The sequence below is a fragment of the Lipomyces chichibuensis genome, assembly GCF_038497645.1.
Source record: "Lipomyces chichibuensis strain CBS 12929 unplaced genomic scaffold V1513scaffold_63, whole genome shotgun sequence".
NCBI classification, from domain to species: Eukaryota; Fungi; Ascomycota; class Lipomycetes; order Lipomycetales; family Lipomycetaceae; genus Lipomyces; species Lipomyces chichibuensis.
In genome coordinates this window covers 25102-47111 of record NW_027117515.1, presented here as the reverse complement: position 1 = coordinate 47111, position 22010 = coordinate 25102, and the positions used below count along the sequence as shown (strand labels likewise).

The 22010-nt window shown below is 44.1% G+C and overlaps 11 protein-coding genes across 11 annotated transcripts; 5 read left to right on the top strand and 6 right to left on the bottom strand.

Annotated features, from left to right (window-relative positions):
- Nucleotides 1-33: 33 nt before the first annotated feature.
- V1513DRAFT_453826 (uncharacterized protein) lies at nt 34-1208 on the top strand. Its single transcript, XM_066899300.1, has 6 exons — nt 34-74; nt 137-278; nt 340-351; nt 401-508; nt 562-664; nt 724-1208. The coding sequence occupies exons 2-6, from the start codon at nt 237-239 to the stop codon at nt 759-761; spliced, it is 303 nt and encodes a 100-aa protein (XP_066750759.1). The 5' UTR covers nt 34-74; nt 137-236; the 3' UTR covers nt 762-1208.
- On the bottom strand, nt 749-3445 carry V1513DRAFT_453822 (P-loop containing nucleoside triphosphate hydrolase protein). Its single transcript, XM_066899299.1, has 7 exons — nt 3389-3445; nt 2904-3340; nt 2655-2848; nt 2399-2605; nt 2254-2348; nt 1098-2204; nt 749-1052 (listed from the first exon to the last, which is right to left on the bottom strand). Exons 2-7 carry the CDS (start codon nt 3171-3173, stop codon nt 886-888), a joined length of 2040 nt encoding a protein of 679 aa, XP_066750758.1. The 5' UTR covers nt 3174-3340; nt 3389-3445; the 3' UTR covers nt 749-885.
- Nucleotides 3120-5474, top strand: V1513DRAFT_467085 (guanine nucleotide exchange factor). Its single transcript, XM_066900100.1, has 10 exons — nt 3120-3293; nt 3355-3556; nt 3616-3692; nt 3743-3892; nt 3945-4058; nt 4107-4225; nt 4279-4590; nt 4643-4773; nt 4831-5065; nt 5131-5474. Exons 2-10 carry the CDS (start codon nt 3460-3462, stop codon nt 5213-5215), a joined length of 1320 nt encoding a protein of 439 aa, XP_066750757.1. The 5' UTR covers nt 3120-3293; nt 3355-3459; the 3' UTR covers nt 5216-5474.
- Nucleotides 5190-7755, bottom strand: V1513DRAFT_406253 (uncharacterized protein). Its single transcript, XM_066895632.1, has 8 exons — nt 7366-7755; nt 7234-7317; nt 7125-7181; nt 6945-7067; nt 6541-6895; nt 6439-6493; nt 5718-6377; nt 5190-5672 (listed from the first exon to the last, which is right to left on the bottom strand). Exons 1-8 carry the CDS (start codon nt 7633-7635, stop codon nt 5564-5566), a joined length of 1713 nt encoding a protein of 570 aa, XP_066750756.1. The 5' UTR covers nt 7636-7755; the 3' UTR covers nt 5190-5563.
- Nucleotides 7756-7874: 119 nt separating this feature from the next.
- V1513DRAFT_453809 (nucleoporin protein Ndc1-Nup) lies at nt 7875-10254 on the top strand (the record flags this gene model as incomplete). Its single annotated transcript, XM_066899298.1, has 7 exons — nt 7875-8174; nt 8223-8309; nt 8367-8526; nt 8582-8711; nt 8761-8918; nt 8981-9206; nt 9260-10254. Coding segments are annotated over exons 1-7 (1825 nt in total), but the record flags the coding sequence as incomplete, so codon positions are not given.
- A 100-nt stretch (nt 10255-10354) lies between these two features.
- V1513DRAFT_460955 (cytochrome c/c1 heme-lyase) lies at nt 10355-11171 on the bottom strand (the record flags this gene model as incomplete). The annotated part of the gene is made up of 4 exons (XM_066899870.1): nt 10355-10550; nt 10602-10682; nt 10735-10908; nt 10948-11171. The coding sequence occupies 4 exons, from the start codon at nt 11169-11171 to the stop codon at nt 10355-10357; spliced, it is 675 nt and encodes a 224-aa protein (XP_066750754.1).
- A 150-nt stretch (nt 11172-11321) lies between these two features.
- V1513DRAFT_406245 (WD40-repeat-containing domain protein) lies at nt 11322-15062 on the top strand. The gene is made up of 10 exons (XM_066895631.1): nt 11322-11461; nt 11517-11679; nt 11729-12451; nt 12520-12572; nt 12627-12857; nt 12906-13043; nt 13092-13460; nt 13513-13692; nt 13750-13924; nt 13978-15062. Exons 1-10 carry the CDS (start codon nt 11369-11371, stop codon nt 14937-14939), a joined length of 3087 nt encoding a protein of 1028 aa, XP_066750753.1. The 5' UTR covers nt 11322-11368; the 3' UTR covers nt 14940-15062.
- Nucleotides 15063-15107: 45 nt separating this feature from the next.
- V1513DRAFT_284170 (uncharacterized protein) lies at nt 15108-15918 on the top strand. The gene is made up of 2 exons (XM_066894589.1): nt 15108-15412; nt 15463-15918. The coding sequence occupies exons 1-2, from the start codon at nt 15275-15277 to the stop codon at nt 15664-15666; spliced, it is 342 nt and encodes a 113-aa protein (XP_066750752.1). The 5' UTR covers nt 15108-15274; the 3' UTR covers nt 15667-15918.
- Nucleotides 15706-16258, bottom strand: V1513DRAFT_406242 (mitochondrial 54S ribosomal protein bL36m). The gene is made up of 2 exons (XM_066895630.1): nt 16016-16258; nt 15706-15941 (listed from the first exon to the last, which is right to left on the bottom strand). Exons 1-2 carry the CDS (start codon nt 16214-16216, stop codon nt 15870-15872), a joined length of 273 nt encoding a protein of 90 aa, XP_066750751.1. The 5' UTR covers nt 16217-16258; the 3' UTR covers nt 15706-15869.
- Nucleotides 16259-16342: 84 nt separating this feature from the next.
- V1513DRAFT_453793 (galactose mutarotase-like domain-containing protein) lies at nt 16343-17885 on the bottom strand. The gene is made up of 6 exons (XM_066899297.1): nt 17457-17885; nt 17344-17401; nt 17216-17284; nt 16944-17168; nt 16685-16889; nt 16343-16630 (listed from the first exon to the last, which is right to left on the bottom strand). The coding sequence occupies exons 1-6, from the start codon at nt 17732-17734 to the stop codon at nt 16464-16466; spliced, it is 1002 nt and encodes a 333-aa protein (XP_066750750.1). The 5' UTR covers nt 17735-17885; the 3' UTR covers nt 16343-16463.
- On the bottom strand, nt 17880-21880 carry V1513DRAFT_481591 (Spc7 kinetochore protein-domain-containing protein). The gene is made up of 6 exons (XM_066900363.1): nt 21500-21880; nt 21284-21447; nt 19323-21219; nt 18647-19268; nt 18438-18595; nt 17880-18368 (listed from the first exon to the last, which is right to left on the bottom strand). Exons 1-6 carry the CDS (start codon nt 21671-21673, stop codon nt 17964-17966), a joined length of 3420 nt encoding a protein of 1139 aa, XP_066750749.1. The 5' UTR covers nt 21674-21880; the 3' UTR covers nt 17880-17963.
- Nucleotides 21881-22010: the final 130 nt, after the last annotated feature.

The window sequence follows — 22010 nt, the reverse complement described above, 5'->3', positions numbered from 1 at the left end:
GATGATACTCTCCTGATACGTGGATTTATTAGGATTAGGGTACTCGGGTTCATTTTGATACTTGCCAACTGTGGGTAAGGGTGCTCTCACAAATTGATATGACTACACCTTCTCAAAATACATTCGACATTCACAGAATAACAGAGCAAAACGCGCCGATCGAAGTTTGCATATCGTAAAACATTATAAGCTAGGTATATTTAAAGTACCTGGACTGATCGGTTGAGACTGTAGCGATGCTCTTCTTTTCGTTTTTCAAGACTTTGATCGATGAGCAGGTGACTGACATTGTTTCTTCATAAAGTAACAGCTGAATTATGCTAATAGATGCGTTAATAGGTTATAGTAGAGGTGCGACATGAATACCATTAGTCCGATTGGCAAACTAATTTATGGGTAGCTAAAAAATGATATGTCAGTAAGGGGCACGTTGAAATCAGTAGATCAGTTCCTGAATATCAAGCTTGACGATGTCAGTGTTGTCGATGAAGTGAAGTATCCGCACTTGGTATGAATTTTCAAACTGCTAGTGTGGCATTCGTACTGATAGGTTTATTTTAGTCCGCAGTAAAGAACGTCTTTATCCGTGGATCGGTGGTGAGATATGTTCATCTTCCAGGCGCTGTGGTTGACACGACTTTGCTTGAAGATGCTACACGGAAAGGTAACTATTAATGTTAATCATTGCTCTAAGATTCTTATCAATGACATTGGTAATCATAGAAGCAGCTTCACAGGCGTCGAAGATGGGTGGACGATGAATCAGGCACGAATGATATCTATTCCTTGATGGGATTATATTGTATAAATGTATTTACAGAGTTTGCCGGATGAAGACAACAAATTCAAATTGTACAACAGAATAATGCACACTTTTCAATGCTATCATGACAATCTCATTGCGAGTTCCAGTACTTCTCCAACATCGGGGTACCTAATGTCAGCATAGTCTGTGGCCCAATCCACCCATCCTTTTAAGAATGCCGAGCCTTTGGACAGCGTCTCTGTGTCACCAATCATGCAAAGATATCTCATTGGCCTTGTCATTGCGACTATCTGCGGTTAGTTTGAATTATTGCCTTGGAGGGGAGTCTTACCATTCAGTCGGCGATCTTCTGTTAAAAATCCAATTTCGCCATTCGCATTGCTTCGAACTAAGGATATGATTATGGCATTCTTCTCCCGTCCTTGAAAGCCGTCTACTGTCGATATTTCTAATATCTCTTCCTCGTTTGTTTGGTTCTTAATCACACCCTTGTCCCTGCAAGCCTCGAGTCGCTTAGATATAATGGTCACTTGCGCATTATACGGAGATATTATGCCGATGTCACTCATCTTCACTCCTTTATTCAGTAGTTCTAGAACTTGCTCTATGACCAGCCATGCTTCGAGGTCGTTGTATTTGCTACTGCCATCCAAGTCCGTTTTGATCGATTCTTCTGGTATGCTTTCTGGAAACTCCCCTCCTTGAGTATCGACCCATAGTACCTTCGTTTCTGTCTCTTCGGATCTCATGACATATTCTAGATCCGCCAGAGTGCGGCGTTTGACAGAATCGTGGGCAGTTAGCTGTCCAGAGTACATAGAGAATGAAGGATATTGCATAATACTGTCATTCATTCTATACTGAACGTTCAGTAATTTTTTTATTTTTTCCCCATGGGATGCTACTAGTCGGTCAAATAAGGTGGTTCCAAGAATTTTTTCGTTCATGGCAGCCTTGATGGTTGGCGGAAGCTGCTTGTTGTCACCAGCAATGATTAATTTCTCTGCCTCCGGATGCATCATTAATGGAATCCAACATTGTGGCTCGAAGCTTTGAGAAACTTCATCAATGATTATCGCGTTAAATTCAACGCCGGATAAGAATGAGCTTCCGGCTCCGTGGAGAGTGCAGACTACCACCGAACCTTGGTTTAAAACCTGTGACAGAGCCTTTTTCTCTCGCATCCGATACTCCTTTCTTAAGTGTCTTATGTTCTGATATATTTCCGACTTCTCTCTTCCCGACCTGGTTTTCTTAATCTTAACAAAAGAGTCGTCGATTTCGGCACGGATATCGCGGACAATCTGTCCAGCATCAGATGTCCTGAGAATGATATCCAGCGAGTGTCGTTGCGTGGACCCGAGAATCCTTGCAGGATGTCCAACTCGAAGGAGATTGGTTGGTGGTATTAATCCATCGAGTCGCTCCAGAATAGTATCTCCAAGAAACTTAGCCAATTGAATGCCATCCTATACAATTACACGCACCAACTGAAATATTACTCGGTCCACACACAAGTACTCTTCCGCCTTTTTCAACGAGCTGTCTTATGATCTCAATAACTGTGTAAGTCTTTCCCGTCTACTTCGGTTAGCATCGATTTTCCTAGGTTATTATCAGTTTACACTTTCCCCAGGAGGTCCGTGTATGATAGACACTTCACTGGCACTCAATGCGAATTGCACTGCGTCCTTTTGGGAGTCGTTTAAAGTACTGTCAAAATACTTCACAGGCTGTTCAGGAGCCTTTGGCTTTGACGGTTTTATGCTTCCGAGAAGTATTCTCTGCAGCTTTGTCGGAGCGGACAGTTTTGTGAGATGTTCCATGGTCTCGTTCATACTAGAAAAACATTAGATATGTCAATACTACTAGTCACATTTTGCCAGACCGTGTATATGTAATTGAATTTACCAATTTGGTCATCCACAGCCTGCCGTCGAGAGCGACTGCTGCATTGGCAAACTTATCGTCAACGGCAACCTGAATCTGTGTCGGCGACACTCGCAAGATGACCCCTTCCATCCTTGGCGACATTGTAGATTTCAGGCGCTTTTCCGTAGCCGATGGAATCCTTTCAACGGCCTAGATATAAACCGTCACTAACTGTTTCTTGCACAGTACAAAGTAGCTTGTTTACCACAATGTCGCCTGTTCGGATCCCCACGCCTTTGTCAATCTCGTTAGAGATAGCAGTATCCGGTACCAATTCTACCACCATCGACCCGCCGATAGCCGTCCTTATATTAGAAACACACAAATTTAAAATTGCTAACCCGCGTCGAGCCAGAGCCTTCGGCGGCAAAGACAATAATTGTACTTGAGTTTGTGAAATATCCTCCTCGCGCTCTTTCTTCAAAGCCGACTTGAACCGCTCTGTTAGCTTTGCTGCAATCTCTGCATCCTCCATTACTCTCGACCTCCTTTAGTTAAACCGATGGCAGTCGGCCACTAATTCTCTGATCTGTTCCGGCCCCCAACCTGCTGTAATTGTTCTCGGAGACAACAAACTGCCAGTCAGATAATGTTGGTTAGAATTCTTCAACCCCTGAATTTCAATTAAATTTGGTCGCAAACCTAAGAAAAGTTAGGTGTATGTCTCGGCATAGCATAACAAAGGCCTACATTATTTGTTCCTAACAACATACGATCTTCGAACATCCTATTCACTGGCTCGTGAAAGAGATTCAGGCATAATGCACAATTCTAGAACCGGATCGAACAAACGGGCATCGAGACTGTTGGATCGTCTCATCACCAATGCATCGGCCAGCCAAAAACTCTCAAATGACGGTATGCTCCGATCTGAGTCTTACACCGAATTCACGAATTGACCACTAATTCTAAATCAGAACTGGGCGCGACTTTGACTAACCTCAAAGTCGAAGCACGCGATCCAAGGGAAGGGGCCGTGACCTTCAGCAAAGAAGTATGTACTGAAACCGATTAGCAGATCGTGACATGTATTAACGTTGCTAGTCTCTCGACTTGCTTGTATGCTACGGGTTGATATCGAATCCTTTAGACATACGGTTGGAAGCACTAAGGATTATTGCCAATGCGTTATTACTTTCCCCAAGCCTCAGGAAACAATTTGATACGGTGCCAACATTGGCCCACCAGTACAAGGTATCCTAGTTTGATAATAAATATTAACGCTTATTGACTTCGATTATAAAAGGAAGCCTCAGCGAATGAAGAATTCGTGGTTAGTCGGATAATGTTCCTATTGACCATAGAACCTAGAACTTATGACGCCCATGTCTTGAAAGGGTTGCATGAATACATCTTACTGGTTGGTGCTATTATGACGACCACTGCGACATTGTGCTAATAGATGCAGCATGTAACGCGCCATGCCGAAGGTGATTTATGCGAGAGTTCATTACCTGCTCTTACGGAGACTTGCAAGCTGCTGTTTAATATTCTTTGCAAATTTTCAAATGAGCCATCGTATGACGAGTAAGATGCAGGTTACTTGTGCATGTTATGTGTATCGGCTCACCTACTATTAGCGTGATTTGGCCATTGTCATCCATTATAAAGCGACTGCCGCGAATATTGAATTCAGTATCGTGTTCAATAATATCGTGCCTCCTAAAACTTCCATGCACTTTTGATGTCTATTTTCGAGATGAAGCTCCAACAGAGCTCTCAGAAGTTTTTTTTGAACTACTCTCGAAAGCAGTACAGCGTCAGTCACTTGATACTGCTGGACTAGATGACTCCATCGTGCCTCTTCTTTTGCTACTTAGTAACATCTTTTCGTCGGCACGTAACGCAAAGGTAATAGAGTATTTTAAGGCAATGATATTGCCATCCGAAATGTGAGTGTTACTTGAGATATGGAGATACTGGAATTAACATTCCTTACTTCAGAGAGCGCAGTAGACCTCTGGGCCAGTCATCTTCCCTAGCCTCCACCCTACTGCAGATAACGAGCAAGCCCACCTTCATGAAGAGTCGCGAGGTTATATATCAACTGATGTGGGACGCGAGCGATCAAGACGGTAGGTAACGCTGTATCAACTGGCATCAAAACGGTAACGTTGACATCAATTCCATAGTTCACAAATTTATATATCATATTGGATTTGGATATGCGATTGGTTATATAATGAGCCATGAAATCGCAGTGCCAGAAGATCTGTTATCTGAAACTGCTCCAAGCGTTCCCAGTGGTAATATTAATCCTGTAACCGGCCAGCGCGTGGAGAACGAAGGCCAAATTCCGTCTTTGGCCAATATGACGGAAGATGAGAAGGAGAGAGAAGCTGAAAGACTCTTTGTATTGTTCGAAAGGCAAGTAGATTTACTCTCCTAGAAGCTTGATAGTAGTACCCATGTTGTGCTAACTCTTGTGGCAGAATGCGTGCAAACGGAATTATAAATGTTGAGAATCCAGTGCGCACAGCTTTGGAATCTGGTCGATTTCAAGAATTACCTGATTAACATATTTGCATTTCTGTAGGGACAATAAAGTGTTTACATTAGTCCGACATTTAAAATTATTCGAGCTTCGATCTCGAGTAAATGTACATGCGCTCGGGGATTTACCTGATTAAATTAGAACTGAGTTGGCTTGCCCTGGAAAGAGAAAACTCAGTGCCATAATATCTGTCTATTTTGCAACGAGTACAGCCAATACACCAGAGAAATAATTCGCTAACAGACGCATTAGTACAAAATATTTATCGAATCGAACAATTGATGACGCAAGCAAATGTATCCTGGCCGCATTGCCAGAATATGTGATATAATAATACATAGCGCTGGAGTATGGGAAAATTTGACATTTATTTAGACTTTTAGTCGTTTAGAAGAGTCTTCTCGAGAAGTATCTGTACCGCTACCATTGGCATTCAGGAAATTCTCCGTACACTCGCGCAGGGGTTCCAGGTTTCGCGTCCTAGGGTGGTTAGCAACGTTGAGTATTGAACATAAAGTCACCTACTCGGAATCATTCATTATGGTAATGGGGCGCTTAAAGCCATTTGAACAGTTTGAACCCATGGAAAGCAGATGTCTCCCACCATTCACAGCAGATGGTGGCAATCCAACCATGCGATTAGTATTGAGTCTCGGGTTGTCGTAATTCACTTTCGGGGTGACGCTCGACCGAGCTATCGGCCGCGAAACTGAATGATCCACAGTCTTGCGAATGGAGGGACTTTGGAAACTAACGTCGAAAAGAGCCTTATCGTCTAATGGCTGGTCGTTCTGAACAGCCTCCGCCACTCTAGCACTGAAGAAAGTGACAGACTTCTCCGTAGTAGGAGTGGCAAGCCGATTCGTGGCAGACTGTCCCTGGACGTCACCAGGAGGATTATCGTCATCTACCTCTTGCGACACTGTAGCAGCGGTGCCGTGCAGGGTAGTGCTTTCAAACTGTTCGTCAGGAGTCGAATTTGACTTGACGTTTATATTTGTATTCTCCGGTGTTTGAGTGACGACACTGTTGTTCCGTTCCGGTCGACGAAGAGAATTCGCGAGGTTACCATTGCTGTTAGAAGCGCCTTGCAATCTGCTTGATTGATGCTGATGTGGCTGCTGTTGTGTATGACTTTTAAGACCACCTGAGTTCGCAGGCCGCACGACGAATTCGCCGTCTAGTCTAGAAAAGTCGAAGTCAGATCAGAACTGCTGCTGAGTCAAAACCACACAATAGAACTTACGCCGCCACCTCAAAATCGTCCAGATCATCAGACTGAATCATATACTCATCAAACTCTTCGTGAAATGTCAGTGAAGGTCATTAAAATGAACTAGGCAATTACCATTATATTCCTCGATCAGATCGCTTCCGAACGACATTTCGTCTAGAGAGTTTTTCCTGCTAATTGTGTCAAATTCACCGCAAATGTATCTGTCATTGGTTTCTAAAGCAGAGGCATGTGTAGCAAATCTTGTGCTGGACGCGACTCGATCAAAATTTTGTGGCGCAGAGGTTAACTGGTCCTGTTCTTGTCGTTGTTGGGCACCTGACGTTGGTTCTTGCCGTACTTCATTCCGCAAGGCAGATACTCCCTTTGTTTGTTCCTCCGTGGCATGATCGGCTGATATTCTTTTCTGTTGATCCAATATCGCGGATATTTCCGGGGATCTGTGCAAGTTCGTAGCATCAAACCGACCCTTTAATTAGTAAGTTCCGACCACAGCAATAAAAGCCCAAACCACTTACCGCTGGGATCGACATTCTCAGGACGTACCGTCGATACGTGTTGTCATGTAGGCAATTACCAACGGAATTGCCAAAGCAACGAAGTGCTCGTTTCGTCGCGTCCGTTGTGGCCTCCTTCTTGCACTGTCGACCGCATATTAGCCCTCTGGGTCAGAAATCGGCAAGTAACGCGCCACATACCTTACTAAGAGCCATGTACTTACTCCTAGCGTTTTCTACGTGTCCAAATCCAATATCCTTCAATTGTTAATTATCACCTAAATTTCAATTTAAAACCAATGGGGGATACCTCATGGAAAGTGCCATCTCTTAGAGTCACACGTACAACTACCGAAATGCCCACATCAATTTTACCATTATCCTTGACCTCAACCTATAAAATCAGCAAATACCTCAATTATGCATAGAATGTGCCTCATACATAATCTTCATGGATGCTTTTAATCTCACTGGACCAGCCATTGAATCCAAAAACTTCATTTGCTAAATTGATAGCTTTCCATCCTTCTAGATAGTACGCTGTCCCGCCACCAGGTGACGGTCGCGAAGAAATATACTCAGGTCCAAGTTGGCGATCGAGTTTTGCCTGTAATACAGCAATTTCCCTGTCCGTCCATAAACTGTCTCGTCTTTGCTGAGAAGCATACGCGCCTGTATACTTATCCTGATGCTGTTCTCCTGGAAAAGGCATTCCGCCAAATAACAAATATACTTCCTAATTTATCAATAGCAATATAAAAACTGGAAAAGTAACATGGAGATTGCAGCAGGCGAGATTGATTGAGATACTTCCCTCGAGTGTGTGCGGCCCTGGCATTAATTGTCAGAGTGGTGCCTCGCGGTCGCGTTTGTTGACGCGATGTTACCCGGACTGCTAACGCGTGGCGATGATGCATCTGAACTAACCTTCAAGCTTTTTTGATGCCCTACCGTGCGAACGACATGAGTCGAATCACGGACATACGGACATAGGATTATTTATTATATATGGAATTGTAGCCTAGGATACTTGGGTAGAAGGATTTAGCACGATATCATTGTCTGGCCGCGAAACGACGGAAATGGTTTCTTTAAGCACTCTTCCTCATACCGCCGCTGGAAGATCAGAACCAACTCACTACCATGTCTTTTACTCAGCCATTCTCCAGCTTCGATATGGCCATTTGTCGAAAATGACGTTCGTGATGCTGTGGGTAATGGGTGGTCCTCTTTCGCTTGCTCGGCATGGAGGTTTGTATTGGATGAAGGTTTTCGTTGCTAATCTGACATGTTGAATAGTATTGTTGATGTTTTTTCCGGTCCTGGGAGTGTTAGGATTTATTTCCATATTTCCAATTTACGTGCTTCGGAAAGCTCGACTTCATAGTACGAATTCCTCCATTAATTTTCGTTCCCTAACCAAAGTTGCTAAGTTTTCGACAGCTAACACTCGAACTCAACCAAGCGTCGCATTAGAAATATATCGGCGGCTATTCAGTAAGAGCTACGTGCGCGTGTCAATCATATATCTCTTCTCGTCCTCCATCATCACTCAGATATATTGCTCGGAGTTTGCGGATTTGACTATGTTTCTGCCTAAGAGGTAGGTAGGACCGGTCTATCTATTGCTAATTACATGGCTAATGTCAATCTTCTAGAGACTTTGAGCTTTCAAAAGTTAATGAAAAGAGAATCTACATCAATGCGTTGTCTGTTTACGTGGCGCTAATCTACGCTATAATCCACTGCCTACAAGACAAGGATCGATTAAGCCTGCCTAGTGTAAAGGTCTGTATCAGATTACCTTTCATACACATAGGCTGACATATACATTGAGACCGATCCTATGCTTCGAGTGAAACAAATTCTATATCCTGAGTTCCGGAAGTCGCTTGCATTATCTATTGTTTTATCTGTTATTTTCATTCCGGCATATTTACCGTTCAGGGGATACATATGGCATACCTCTCTATATTTTGCTCGGTTTCTAGCGACGTATGGAATTTTTTTGTTGTGGCTTTAGCATGTGTGATGCTTGCTTACCCTATGTCTTACAGTTTGCACAAATCTACTGCGACCGGTTCATTTCCCTTCTCGCCTCTGCATTCCTTTTTGCTTTCGTTCACTCTTTTATTCATGTGGAATATAGCAAATGAAATGTGCACGATCTACCTGACCTTAGGTGCACTTCATAGGGGAAAGGGGATCAGCGAAATGTCCAGTGACCCCAACGGTACTTTGCTAACCGGCCTGCGGCGTGGATCCAAGAAACAGTTTACGAGGGTATGAATTGTAGTGTTAGGTTCTTTTGCAACGAAGCTAAGTAGCTGTAATAGAGAACTGCCTTCCAGGAGCTCCGGTTCATAGCGTACAATGATGGCCGTAGGCGAGATTCAATCTACAGAGATGTGGAGAAGCCATCTACATGGCAACAGATTAATACAGAGTGTTTACATGTTTTACAGGACCTACGAAATGGTTTTGTCATAAACAGCGATTTGCCGGGAAAGTCTAATCCTCAGTCTAGATCCGGTGCGCCGGTTCCTACGCAGCATATTCCGGTTACTGGTTCTACACCACCGCCAATAAGAATGAGGAGAGAGAATATATTTTTGAGCGCTGCGCCTTTAAACGAGTCTCCGACGTCTAAGCTTGAACGCAGACTATTGGAAGGACTGCAGGATCCCCAAGCAGTGCAATCGTCCTCCGCGATTGCTTGGTTCCAAGGTCTGCAGAAGTGGCTCAAGCAAGGAAAAGAGGAATTATGGACTCATATTATCGCCTTTTTGTGTACTCCATATGGTGCTCCATTTAGGTATACTATCCAACGCAAAGTCTCTAAACTAGTTTCAAATCGTGAACTAGTATCTGACGCTATTAACGCACTGTCGGACCTGGTGGTTAATTCAATAATTGAAGACACATTTGGAACGGTGCAGCGGGATATACCACGAATTTTAAGCGAATTCGATCAAACTATAACGTTATTGGAGGCATTTGTAGAGAAGCCACCTTTACATTGGTCTGACGTCGTTAATAAGAAGCAGCTTGTGAACGGAAAAAACCCAATTGGCACTGCCTATGCAATCGAATTAGATGAGGTTGACATACTAGTTGACGACCTAACGGAAGCCTTTGATAGAATAGTTCATACATTCGACAAGTATTTACTGGGAATGGGACTGAACCCAGATGTATACAAGAGATGCGGAGTTTCATTGAGACGTGTAAGATAGTTATGTACTTATAACAGGCAGAGTAGTTAATCTAGAGTGTAGCGTTATTTACCTGTACAACAAATCATATCATAAATCCAACGCCAATAATCAAGGAATATATATACAAGACGTGCAAAGTTGTTCTCTGCAAACAAAGGCCGTAGTATCCGAACACGTACAGTTGTGTTTGAAACGTACAGTTGTCTCAATGACTCAAGTCAAACCAACAAACTTTTGAAACCGCATCCAGGCACCTTCGGGTGTCAGCTTTGGTCGAACGTCGAGATAAAAGCTTGGAAGACTCGGACTTTCTGGATTCTGTTTCCCCGTATAAAAGTCAATGACGTACTCGATTCGCTTGCCGCATCTATCAACTACCCAATCATGTCTATCGAAGGGACGCTGATATCTACATAACGTAAATAAACTTTTCTTTATATGTACAGCTCATACAACTGACCCAAACAACATATTTAAGCGAGCTCGAGGTGAAAGCTTGCTAGAATCGCCGCTAAAAGAGACCAACTTTGGGCCACCGCAACTACTTTAGTCAGCAAAATCCTACAATAACTCTCGTCTGTCAACCAGCTGACCTGTTTGCTCCAGTGCTCGCTTCCCACTTTAGTATTTCCATCCATGCCCGTTCATTAACTGCATTATGTATTGGCACAACTGTTTTCATATCCTGAGCTTGAGGATTCCAGTGTTTGCGTTTCATAGCATTGAAGAACATTTCTTCTGAAGGATACACCCAATTTGATGACCCGCTCACAGCACCGCCATGTCCACCTTCACCTCCATTATACGTAAATGCTTCGGCACGGGGAATAGATGAAACTTCTCTCGCTTTTCCCAGGCTCTCCTCTGAAGTCGAAGGATTCGCTGGCGGCACGGGCAAGCTAGATGCATTTTCAGGCTTCATCCATATAGATCGGGCCGAATGGTCGACCGGACATGATTCACTCGACGGCGACGTCGTCTCGTGACGAACCGGACACTCAGTTGACGCTTTGCCTTTGCTGGAATCCATTGCGCTGGCGTAGGATTGCGATCTCGTCTGTAAACTTGCCGTCGTTAAGTTCGGACGTTGAGGCGTTGTCTAAGTCAGTGTTACCCGGGCTCTATGCGGCTCACAAATTTCGATGCCCCGGAGATGCCGATTCTTCAATTTGATGGTTGCGATGGCGCTCTTCAATAGATAGTTAGATAGGCTTTTGTGCAACTCGAATGAGAGAACTGTTAGAGAATTACTGTGACAGCAGCTATAAAATGCCAGCAGATACTACTCTGACGACTATGACAGCGACTCTTAATTTCAAGGTATGTTGGCAATGGCAATAGTCCCATGATTAGGATCATATAACTGACTGGTCAGGCCCTGCAATTTTATGGTCCTATAACAGCTTTAACATTTGTGAGCTCTAACCTCTTACTTGCCGGTCGCGGATCGAACCTGTGCATTTACGATTGGAACTCAGCTCAGGTTTTGAAAGAAGTTAAATTGTTCAAGCGAAGCAAAATCCAAGGTATTGTCGTGGGTAAGTTGAATATTTAGGTCTACTTGAATGCTTGACTAACTTCGTTTAGGTCCGTCGATGATAATGATTTGGGGAGCATATTCGTTTGGGTTTATTGACAAGAATGAACTACTTGACGAATTCACGTTCTGCGAGTACATCTTACAAGACTGGATCATGATAGGCCAATGGGGATACAACGGAAATGCGTGTGTTGTTACCGCGCATAACGCATTATTGCATATAAGTAGCGACTGCAAAAGAGTCGAGAGAATCTCAACATGTGGTGTTGACTGTATTCTCTATTCGGCCGCCGTATTCTCTAACGCGGATGATATATTGGTGGCCGCAGGTACAGTTTTCGGAACCATAGAAGTATGGTCTACTAGAAACGGAGCTGTCATTTCCAGTCTCAAAGGCCACGAAGGGTCTATTTTTAATGTACAATTTTCTAAAGATGGTAGTCGCCTTGTCAGCTGCTCTGACGATAGATCGATTCGGATTTGGGACCTGCACACGAACGGATGTCTGGCAGTCGGATGGGGACATTCGGCTAGAATCTGGCAACTGAGGTATCTTGATGATGATACAATTATTACTACGGGAGAGGATAGTACTACTAGAGTGTGGAGCTTCCGTGACGGAAAGCTCCATTGTGTGCAAATATGGGAAGGTCATAGTGGTAGAAGCATTTGGTCCCTTGCGGTTACAGATGATAAGAATATCGTCTCTACTGGTGGAGCAGACGGTCGAATACGAATATGGAACATGGCTGCGAAGCCTTCACTCATCGGTATGTGTGCTGAGAACTAATATTGTGAATGTTCTTTTGTAATTAATTGCCGCTGTAATGTCGCTTAGATCGCCGAAAAACAATAGATTTTGAAGATATTTCTAGGTCTATTGCGATTAAGGTTCGTTGTCGAATGGATTAGTGCTGTAACGTTGACTGTTCTGACTTATATCAGTGCGGAAGTATAAAACAATATACGGCTACTCGGACAACAGCTTATGCTTTCTCAACAATAATGGGATATGTGGTACTGTTTGACACTGTTGACAATTTATGGAACAAGACATATTACAATCCAGACTTGGCCGGATATAGTCTCCTGAAAGGATGGGACGATAAACCTTACGTTTGCGTTGGTGATCGGCAAGGCTCTGTTTATGTTATCGGTACAGAAGATTCTTCGAAGGTGGTTTGTCTACATTTTACCTTCTCTTTCCGTCCTGACATCTGCTAGTGTATCGTCATTGATCCTCCATCCAGAAGTTGCAATAAGGTCATAGATCTCGTTCCTTTGTCCAAAGGCGATTTTTTGTATATTTTAGTTCAGTACGGAAATGGACAGACGCCTTGGTCATTCATTACCCTGAAAAACGTTAGTCTTGGAATTTCCGAGTATTTGGGTATGGCGCTAACTGAAAAGTACAATGGAATTTCCTTAGAAAATTCAGTTGCCCTCGCAGCGCAGCCGACATTTCCAATCGCTTCGGCTTGCATGCATCCGAATAAGGACCTTCTCGTCGTTGGTTCGAGGTTTGGTGCTCTTGCGGCGTATCGTATTGAGGCTTCGCAGGTTCCAATAGCCGCGTCAGGCTGCTGGCGGCGTATAATATCAGAGGATTGCATTACCAGCGTTAATGCAAACTATGCCGACGATGGCGGTATGGATATATTGGTTACGTCGCGAAATGGAAGTTATAGCGTGTGCAATGTAGCATTGTCATCTGAGAACGGATCAGCTACCTTAGACAAGTTGCATCTGAATAGATTGGCCAAAGGAAGCATTGAAGGCGTATGAACTTCTCTATAATCACTTCCTGCCGCGATAGCTAATAAGAAAGTAGGCTGCTTACCTAGAGGAGGGGTTGGTGTTTTGGGGATTCCGAAATAATTACTTTTTTGTTTGGAACGAAACGCTTCAGTATGAGATTATGTCGGAGATATGTGGTGGACCGCACAGGAATTGGCATTTCATGATCTCTTCGCCGGCAAATTTCTCTTTTGTCTACACGAAGGCTTCTTCGGTAGGTACAATCCTGATTTGCGTCCTAAGAATGCTGAGAACCCTGATGATCTTGTAGATATGTATAGTCAAAGAGATCGATGCCGGGACAGCCTTATCTGCTAATTCCATAACTCAGGAGGGAACTCATGGTCGGGAAATAAGAGCAATTTCTGTTTCGCCATTAACCAATGATCGTAATGCGCTGCTCGTGGCTACCGGTGCTGAAGATACTTGTATCAGACTCAGCAATGGTATGATAATTAAATTATATTGCGCTGTCTTAGTGCTAATATCACGGGCGTAGTATTTGCCGATGGCCGCTTGCGAAATCTAGGTGTGGTGCGAAGGCACGTTTCTGGACTGCAGGAATTGCGATGGTCACCAAATGGCAGATACCTATTCTCTAGTGCTGCAAGAGAGGAGTTCATTGTCTGGCAAGTCACCATGCGCGGCCAGAATGTCTATCTTTATCCTATAGCTTCCGCACCTATTGCTACAGATCTACCTGATCTTCGTGTCATGGACTTTGCCGTAGACGAAACCATGTGTAATGGAGCTCATTGTTACTTCATTGTAGCGGTTTATTCTGACTCGGCCATCAAGGTATGGCTCTTTAACCCTTCCAGTACAGCTTTTCGTCTGCTGTCTGCTGGACGATACAAGACATGTTGCATTTTTAAAGCCGAATGCTATCGTACTAATAACAGTTTCCACTTTTTAATCGGCAGCTCGGATGGGCATATTGTATCATGGGACTTGTCAGAGATATGTCAAGTTGCTCTTTGCAGTCCCGTGAGTGAACTAGCAACGAAATGTGACTTTCCGGAGCCTGAATGGTCTCTCGCTGTTCACCAGTCTAGTATTAAGTCGCTCACTATTGTCAGGGCACCTGACTCCTCTGCAGACGGAAGTTTCTTCATTGTTTCTGGCGGGGATGACAATTCTATAGCTGTCACGAAGTCCACAATGACAGAGTCTAGCTTTCTTCCTAGCAAAGAGTATACGGTGGCGGACGCTCATGCATCCACAGTTACATTTCTTACACAGTTGAAGCACAACATCCTGCTGTCCGTAGCGGTTGATCAGCGAATACGGGTATGGCAATTGCTGCCGGATAGCGAAAGCAAGTTGTCACTATTAGAAGAAACATATACAGCAGTGTCAGACACAGGGTGCGTCAGTACCGGGAAAATCGCGGACAACACATTCACGACGTTATTAGTTTGTGGTGCTGGATTAGATGTATGGCAAGTAAATAACAAATGAATGTATTTTGTTGTGGAAACAGCGATAGCGTAAGACTGGTAAATGAGTCGAACGCAATTGTTGGGAGATTTTGCATTTGCATAGTGTTAAGTGACATATAAATAGAGCTGACTGAATCCTCGTTTTAGACGTAGCGCGACCAACTAGTCCAAAACCAGCGGTCCGTAGCCTTTATAAATTGCCAATGAGCACAACAAGCCTCTGATATCTATCAGCATTCCCTCATTGATATCTCCAAAAGTCCTAGCCACAAGGCAATTGACATTTGGCTTGCCGGAAGCCATGCGAAGGAGCAGCCGACAGATACAGCCCTTTCTTCTAACATTCTAAGAAGTATGAGTACAAGTACAAGCAATTCTCTACTAGACCCTGAGCTCGATGGAGGTGGCATATCTCAATATATATCTGTTCCTTTTATCGTTACTACTACAGACGGGCGACAGTTTCACGGCCCTCTTATAGGAACAGATAGAGTGAGTTCTCACTGACATTCTCGTGTTTACGTCCGGCTAACTCTGTATAGGAACAAAATATTATTCTAGGCGACGCCACGGAGAAGCTACCAATTGGCTTCAAGTCACGAAGGAATGAGGGATTTCGATACGTTGGCATGATTGTTGTGCCGGGAAAATATATTTTGCGCATTGATGCGGACAGGAGAGCATTGCAGTCTAACTCTTTAAACCGACGCAGACATCCTCAGATATCAACGCCTGATGTGTTATAGTGCACTTACGACGCACATAGAGAACCTGGCGTACGTTGGTGTCAATAATGTAATACGAAGATCTATATTAGGAGCCAAACATGATATTACTGTACATTAAACTGGCTCATTCCGACTTTCTCGTTACTATTTACAATAATTCATCACCGATGTATCCATGCCATTGTAGATCACAGCCATTATTTTATGCCACCAGGATGAATTTAACCTTGTCGCTGCTTATGCTTGGGGTTACTCTTGCATCGGACGAGCACCCGACCTTTTCGAATGACGACCTGAAATCTGTCAGCGCAAATTCTCCACTTGACCGTCGCAATCAATCATAATGAATAGTTCATTGAATACTCACAGAGCAGTCTGGACACAGCTTCTTGACGGAAGATCTGACCTTAATACCCCGACATAATGGATCTACCTTTTCGGGCTGCCTCAGTAGTCGATTTACCGGCAGTCGGCTTTGCATATCTAGCGACCACGATAAACTCGATGCAGCATTGCGTCGAATGGAAGACGCAGCGACTCTTGAGAAGTTCCAAATCAGTGGTAACATATGTTGGCACGGTTTAAGAATAGCAAGCAGATTGGTCGACCGAGTTATGAGTTTGCTCATTTTTGAGCTTCGTGGAATTGAACCCTTACTCAAAATACCCGAACCCTGGAATGGAATGGTAAATTTGGCTTACGCTATTGTCCGTCCACTCACACTAGCTGCGAACAGATTTTCAATATGTCCAATCTATTTATTAATCGGCGCGATAGCAAACAGACTATTACCAATACGTGAAGTTGATAAGCATTTACAGCAACGATTTAATTTTCTCACTGCATTCCCAAGTCTGGCCAGGACACAAGGTGGTCCACTTACTGACACTGCCTGCCTCGACACATATCATGCTCTTATAACCGTCTTCTGGGCGAAAATCTCCCATATTTTTCGAAGCATTAACCCAAGGGTTCCAGACAACTACAAAAAGTGTAAGCGCATATCCTAAATGTCAAATCATATAGGAATACATACCAACGTCAGCGACATTCTTTCTATAAATGTGAAAAAGAGCCTTGCCAGCTGACGCAATCAAAACGTCGTTGTTTACATTCTCATAGACACGATCTGTCTCAGAAGTGACAGTGACGCTATTGTTCAATTCGGAATAGTCACTCTTTGAGACCTTATCCTTCACGGTAACACCAGTTAAGCCATTAACCTCAACTTTATCGAGATCCTGAAATTAGCTAGTTAGTCGAAGGTCATCTGTCGTATAAAAAGGAAAGCATACGGGAATGCGGAAGTAGGTATGGAATAAAATCTGGAAATCCCAGTTGACCTTGCTAGTGTTCTCAACACGCATTGCCGTTTCAAGAGTATCTTCACCCAAAGCAATTGTATAAATCAAGGTGAAATCGAAGTCCCACGCCTTTCTGAATGCATCTGAAACATTTTCTGGTCCGAGACCAAATTGAACGGTCAACGGACTAGCAGAAACCTGGCCCAAAAATTCCCACTAAGACGATGTCAGCGAGTTCCCAGTGCGAAACAAGGCGGACGTACAGTCGACAATCTAGCAAAACCATGCTGCGGAAGAGTAGACGTAGGACCTAAACCAGCCTTTCCAAAGACCTGAACGAATGCAGATATTATTAATTTAAGCCAATTAGGCTGTACAGGTTGGTACTAACTGGGAACACCAAAGGCACCCCGCCTCTCACAGCTTTCGATCCGTCGAGAATGGCACCTCTAAATGAACCATTATTACAGATAACATATAACAATTGCCTAGACCTTCACTTACTCGCTGAGCCATAACTGTTCCTTTCCTGCTATAGTCCAAGAGAGAATGTTTGCACCGTGAAGAAGAATCTTGACAGACGTCGACTCGTCTGATGGAAGAGTCAAGATCACTTCCTTGTCCTTTTGTTCAATCGGCATTCTTATATAATAATATCGGTTTGAGGAATATAGTGAGGAAAATCGATTTACTCTTATAGATGCGTGCTTACGGGAGTGGGATGCGATGCGACTTGCTAGGGGTAGAATGCGATGCAACAACCATCGAGCCGGCATCTCCATTCTCCAAGCCCAGAGCAAATCAAAGTCCGGAGACTCGGCACTGACCGGACCACAACAAGCCAAGAAGTGTGTTATGTGATTTTATCGGTCTATGCGAACTGGCATTAGATATCTGGTTATCGAATAAATGTTATAAGATCATGAATAATGCTAATATTTTTAAATTTATTACAAATATAGGTAGAATCCTAAATCGACACGCACAATTGACCTTGGCACCCTAACCCTATCATACGCACAAACTGATCTCATCACAATTTCTCTGAAGAATACCCAGTTCGCATTCATTCAACTTCCACTTCAATCTTTTATATAATTCCGACTCGTCAAGCTTTCCATAAATAACATTTGCCTTCGTTTCACACCGGACTGATGGGCGCGGTCGTGTCATTTCCACAGATAGTCTGTACTCCATTTTCAGCTTTGTACGTGATTCCTGTAGGAAAATTTCTGGTTTAACGGCAAGAGTGCCATCCTTTAATAGGATCTCGGTAATGTAGTGACTGGACACAAGCTCAATTTCACGTCTGAGGTACTTTTTCTGGCGCCAAATAGCGGATACGTCACACAGAAACTGCCTCAATGGCCTATTGTTCGAAGCAGAGGTTAATAAATTGACGAAAAATTCCGTAACCTTGTGTACAATGTCAGATAATGTCAGCTAAATATCACGCATACTAGTGACTCAGTTGTTGGAACTCACAGGTGAACAATCCGCATTGATTGTTGAAATTCTAGCGATTGCAAGGTTACGTAGTACAACCTCAACTTCCAAGTCATTCTCATAACATAGAACCATTGTATCTTGACTTAGATTCTTCAACGACCATCCGAAAAGTTTATAAATCCACTCCAGCTCATCTACTGTCGTAAGCGCAGGTGATCAGGACTCATCAGGGTCAAAGTACTTACCTTTTGTGGATATAATCTCCGCTGTATTAAAACCTTTGTTCTCTTCAATAGTCTTCTCGGAGATAGTAATGCTCTCATTGCATGCCCTAATATCTGATAATCGGGCATTGAGTGAACAAGACAAAAGTTCATTTTGATGCACTATTTGACGCTTTGTACACATCTTTTGGCTGACATCCAGCTCAACGGTTGCCAAGTTATGTCTTGCAGTTTGAAGTTGTTCTTGATCGCAGTCAGCCACCTCTGATTTCCGCCTGCGCAGAAGCTCCAACTTGGATTTAAGAGTCGAGTGTCTAGACTTGATATCCGAAAGAGATGGTCGTAACTCTTCTTCGATAGTTTGCAAATGCGCGCAATCGTCCTTGAGGGCATTCGTGTTCTTTATCAAACTGCTCATGACGCCGTCAAGAAGTTTCGATCGCCACTTGTACCAAACACCTTTTGATTGAAGGCGAGCATAGCTCTTAATAATTTTCAACTGGGCGCAAAACGCTGCTTGACCATCGAGTGATGAGCAGACATATTGCCGGAATAGTTCTGGATTCTCTTCCATTATTGACATTTCAAGTCTCTCTAACAAGTCCTTTCCTTCCTCAATATTTTTCCGAAGTTCGCGGCAGCTCTATATAACTCGCTATTAGTAATGAAGCACACAAATTATTACCGGAAAACATACAAATTCAAATAATTCCAACATTGGACAATGAAGTTGTCTCGAGAGGACTGTCGCGGACAAAGTAAGCTCCGAAAGAACCTCGCTAGGCTGAAGGAAGGTAGTATTGCGTCGCTTTGTATTAAGTCCTTCCAAAAACTGAATCGATGTCATTCGCAGGAACTCATTCAGTGATATTGGCAAATAGCTATCTTCCTCTTCTTGCTCGACAACAGGTGTATGTGAACGTAGAGGCGTCTTGTTGCCGGAATTCACAAATGGTTCAAGTTTCATCATGACTGGCGCAGGAATCTCGGACAGAAGTGGGATCGACTTCTTTGTCGTCGACATAGTAGGAGATGTCATAGAGGCTGCCTTTAGTGGTGAATATAGGTTTGACAATGCTTCCTGCTCTTCAGATTTCAGTGATTCGATGGCCTGCTCTCTTGCTGAACTAGCTACTAGCTTTATCGGCGAACGAACAGCTTTCTTCGGGGTGAGACTCTGAATCCGCTTCTGTAAACTGCTGGTACTGACAGTAAATAGCGTCTTGTTAATATCACTCTTAAGCTTCTGACTTTCAGGTGTTCCAATGCTTAAATGACGCCCATCAAAGCCCTTTGTAGGGCCATCACTTTCAAGCAGACTTCTACGGAGCTTTAGCACTTCAGCGGATCGCGGGGACCCTGTTGCAGTCTCGGCAACCTGGGAAGCTTTAAATTGGAGCTCCTTGGGATGCTGTGGTCTTGTTGGAGTCTCTGTACCCGAACCAGATCCAATACTGGGAGTGCGTCTGAGACTGCGAGCGCTCAGTGGCGGAGAAACCAATTTGGACGACATTCTGGATATGACGAGAGCCTGGTCCGGTTGTGAGTTCTTTATTTCCGTCGAATTACGCGTCGCAGACTGAGCAGCAACACCGTTGGCGGAATGCAACATGTCGGTAACTTCCATTCGAGTATCCTCATCGCCACCAGCTTCATCATCGATAATGGCAATATTGATCGTGCCGACAGCAATAGTAACATCCATTGCCATTGCCATGCTGGCATGGCCCGTATCATCCGCTTCCGGCTGAGCAGAATGAATTGCGCCAAGAGCTTTGGTGACGTCCATAGTAGTACTGGTATATTCTGTGTCATCATCGTCCTGATGAGGTGGAATTTCTTGGATGGAGCCAACTGCCTTAGTGACGTCCATGGTCACGCTTGTATGATCTTCCTCTTCCTCAGCACCATTAATAGGCGGATCTCGGATGCTTCCAATTGCTTGGGTGACGTCCATAGTCTTTTCTTCGACATACTCTTCAATGAATCCTACTGCATTGGTGACGTCCATTGTCGCCTCGTCACTGTCATCATTCTCGGCGGCCACAATGGGCCGATCAATGCTGCCAATTGCCGTAGTAATATCCATTGCCTCCGTATCTGATCCATTGTCTCCAATTTCGTCCCTTGCGGCAGAATTCGGTGAGGAGGCGGGCTGAAGGCGAGCAACGAGCGGTGAAAAGAATGACGAAGCGGTGGATGCTGCTGAGTTGAGCTGCAGCAGTGGAGTCTTCGATTGCTGCCGAAATAAGTTCTCGGTGGCATCAAACAAGTCATCAAAAACATCTGTAGCATCTTCCATTTCAACCTCATCATCATCCTGTTCGTCATCGACATTGAAAGTTGCAGATCTGACGAGACCTCGAGGGGGAGTCGTAACCACGGCAGTGGAGCGTTGCAATTGACGTGAGCCATTATCATAACGAGGCGATGCAGGACTAGGCTCATTGTATAATCGGAGGTTTGCAAGTGGTGATCGCCCACAAGCGGTCAGATCCGGCAGAGATCCAGATCTGTCGGCGCGTGGTGTGCTAGCCGCAGTAGAGGATGTCGACGATGATGATTGCGTATCTTCTCGCTCTAATTCGAAGGTGCTACAAGAGGGAAGTCAGACCAAGAGGTCACATAGACGATAGTCACACGAATGAGAATATATACTGTAAAGTAGCTTCAGGTGCAAAACTGACTCGCCTGCTTAGAGCGTGGGAACTTGACGACTTAGATTGGGTAGATTGGTCCTTAATGGCGATCTGCATTACGCCGATCACCGTATGATTCTCATCGGCCGCCGAGTATGATGATTTCAGAATTCCCCTGGGAGCCTTGTAATCGTTAGATTCGTAAGGCTGCATCGGCAATAGCGGTTGAACCTACAGTGGGAATGCGTGAAAGGCCCCCCATCCTGCGCTTTCGCGGAATAGGTAATGTGATATCATCAGAACCGCCTAAACTCTTAGACCTTTTGCGACTATTAGGTAGAGAGCCGCCCTCAGAATTCTCTTTATCCTCCTGGGGCCCGAAGGCGATTGAGTTCCTGGGCCGAGGCATTATCGATCGATCCCGCTTAGAGCCACTACTTGAACAGTGCGAGGAGTGAACAGCCCTCTGATAAACTCAAGCAAATAGATTCAATGATTCCTATATCCTTGATATATCAAAAGCAATAAAGATAATATTGACTAAACCCTTAGCTGCTGCAGGGGAGAAGCCGAAGTTGATAACAACGAGCAGCACGACACGCGATGAGATGCAGCCATAATTGGGTTATCATTGAAAGGTAAACAAACAAACCCAAACTCTAAATGAAGTTTGTCTTTGGGTGAGGGTTCCTAATTAGGGGCTTGCCCTACGCTGCTGAGGGCTTCCCTATAGCAAGGCAAAAGAC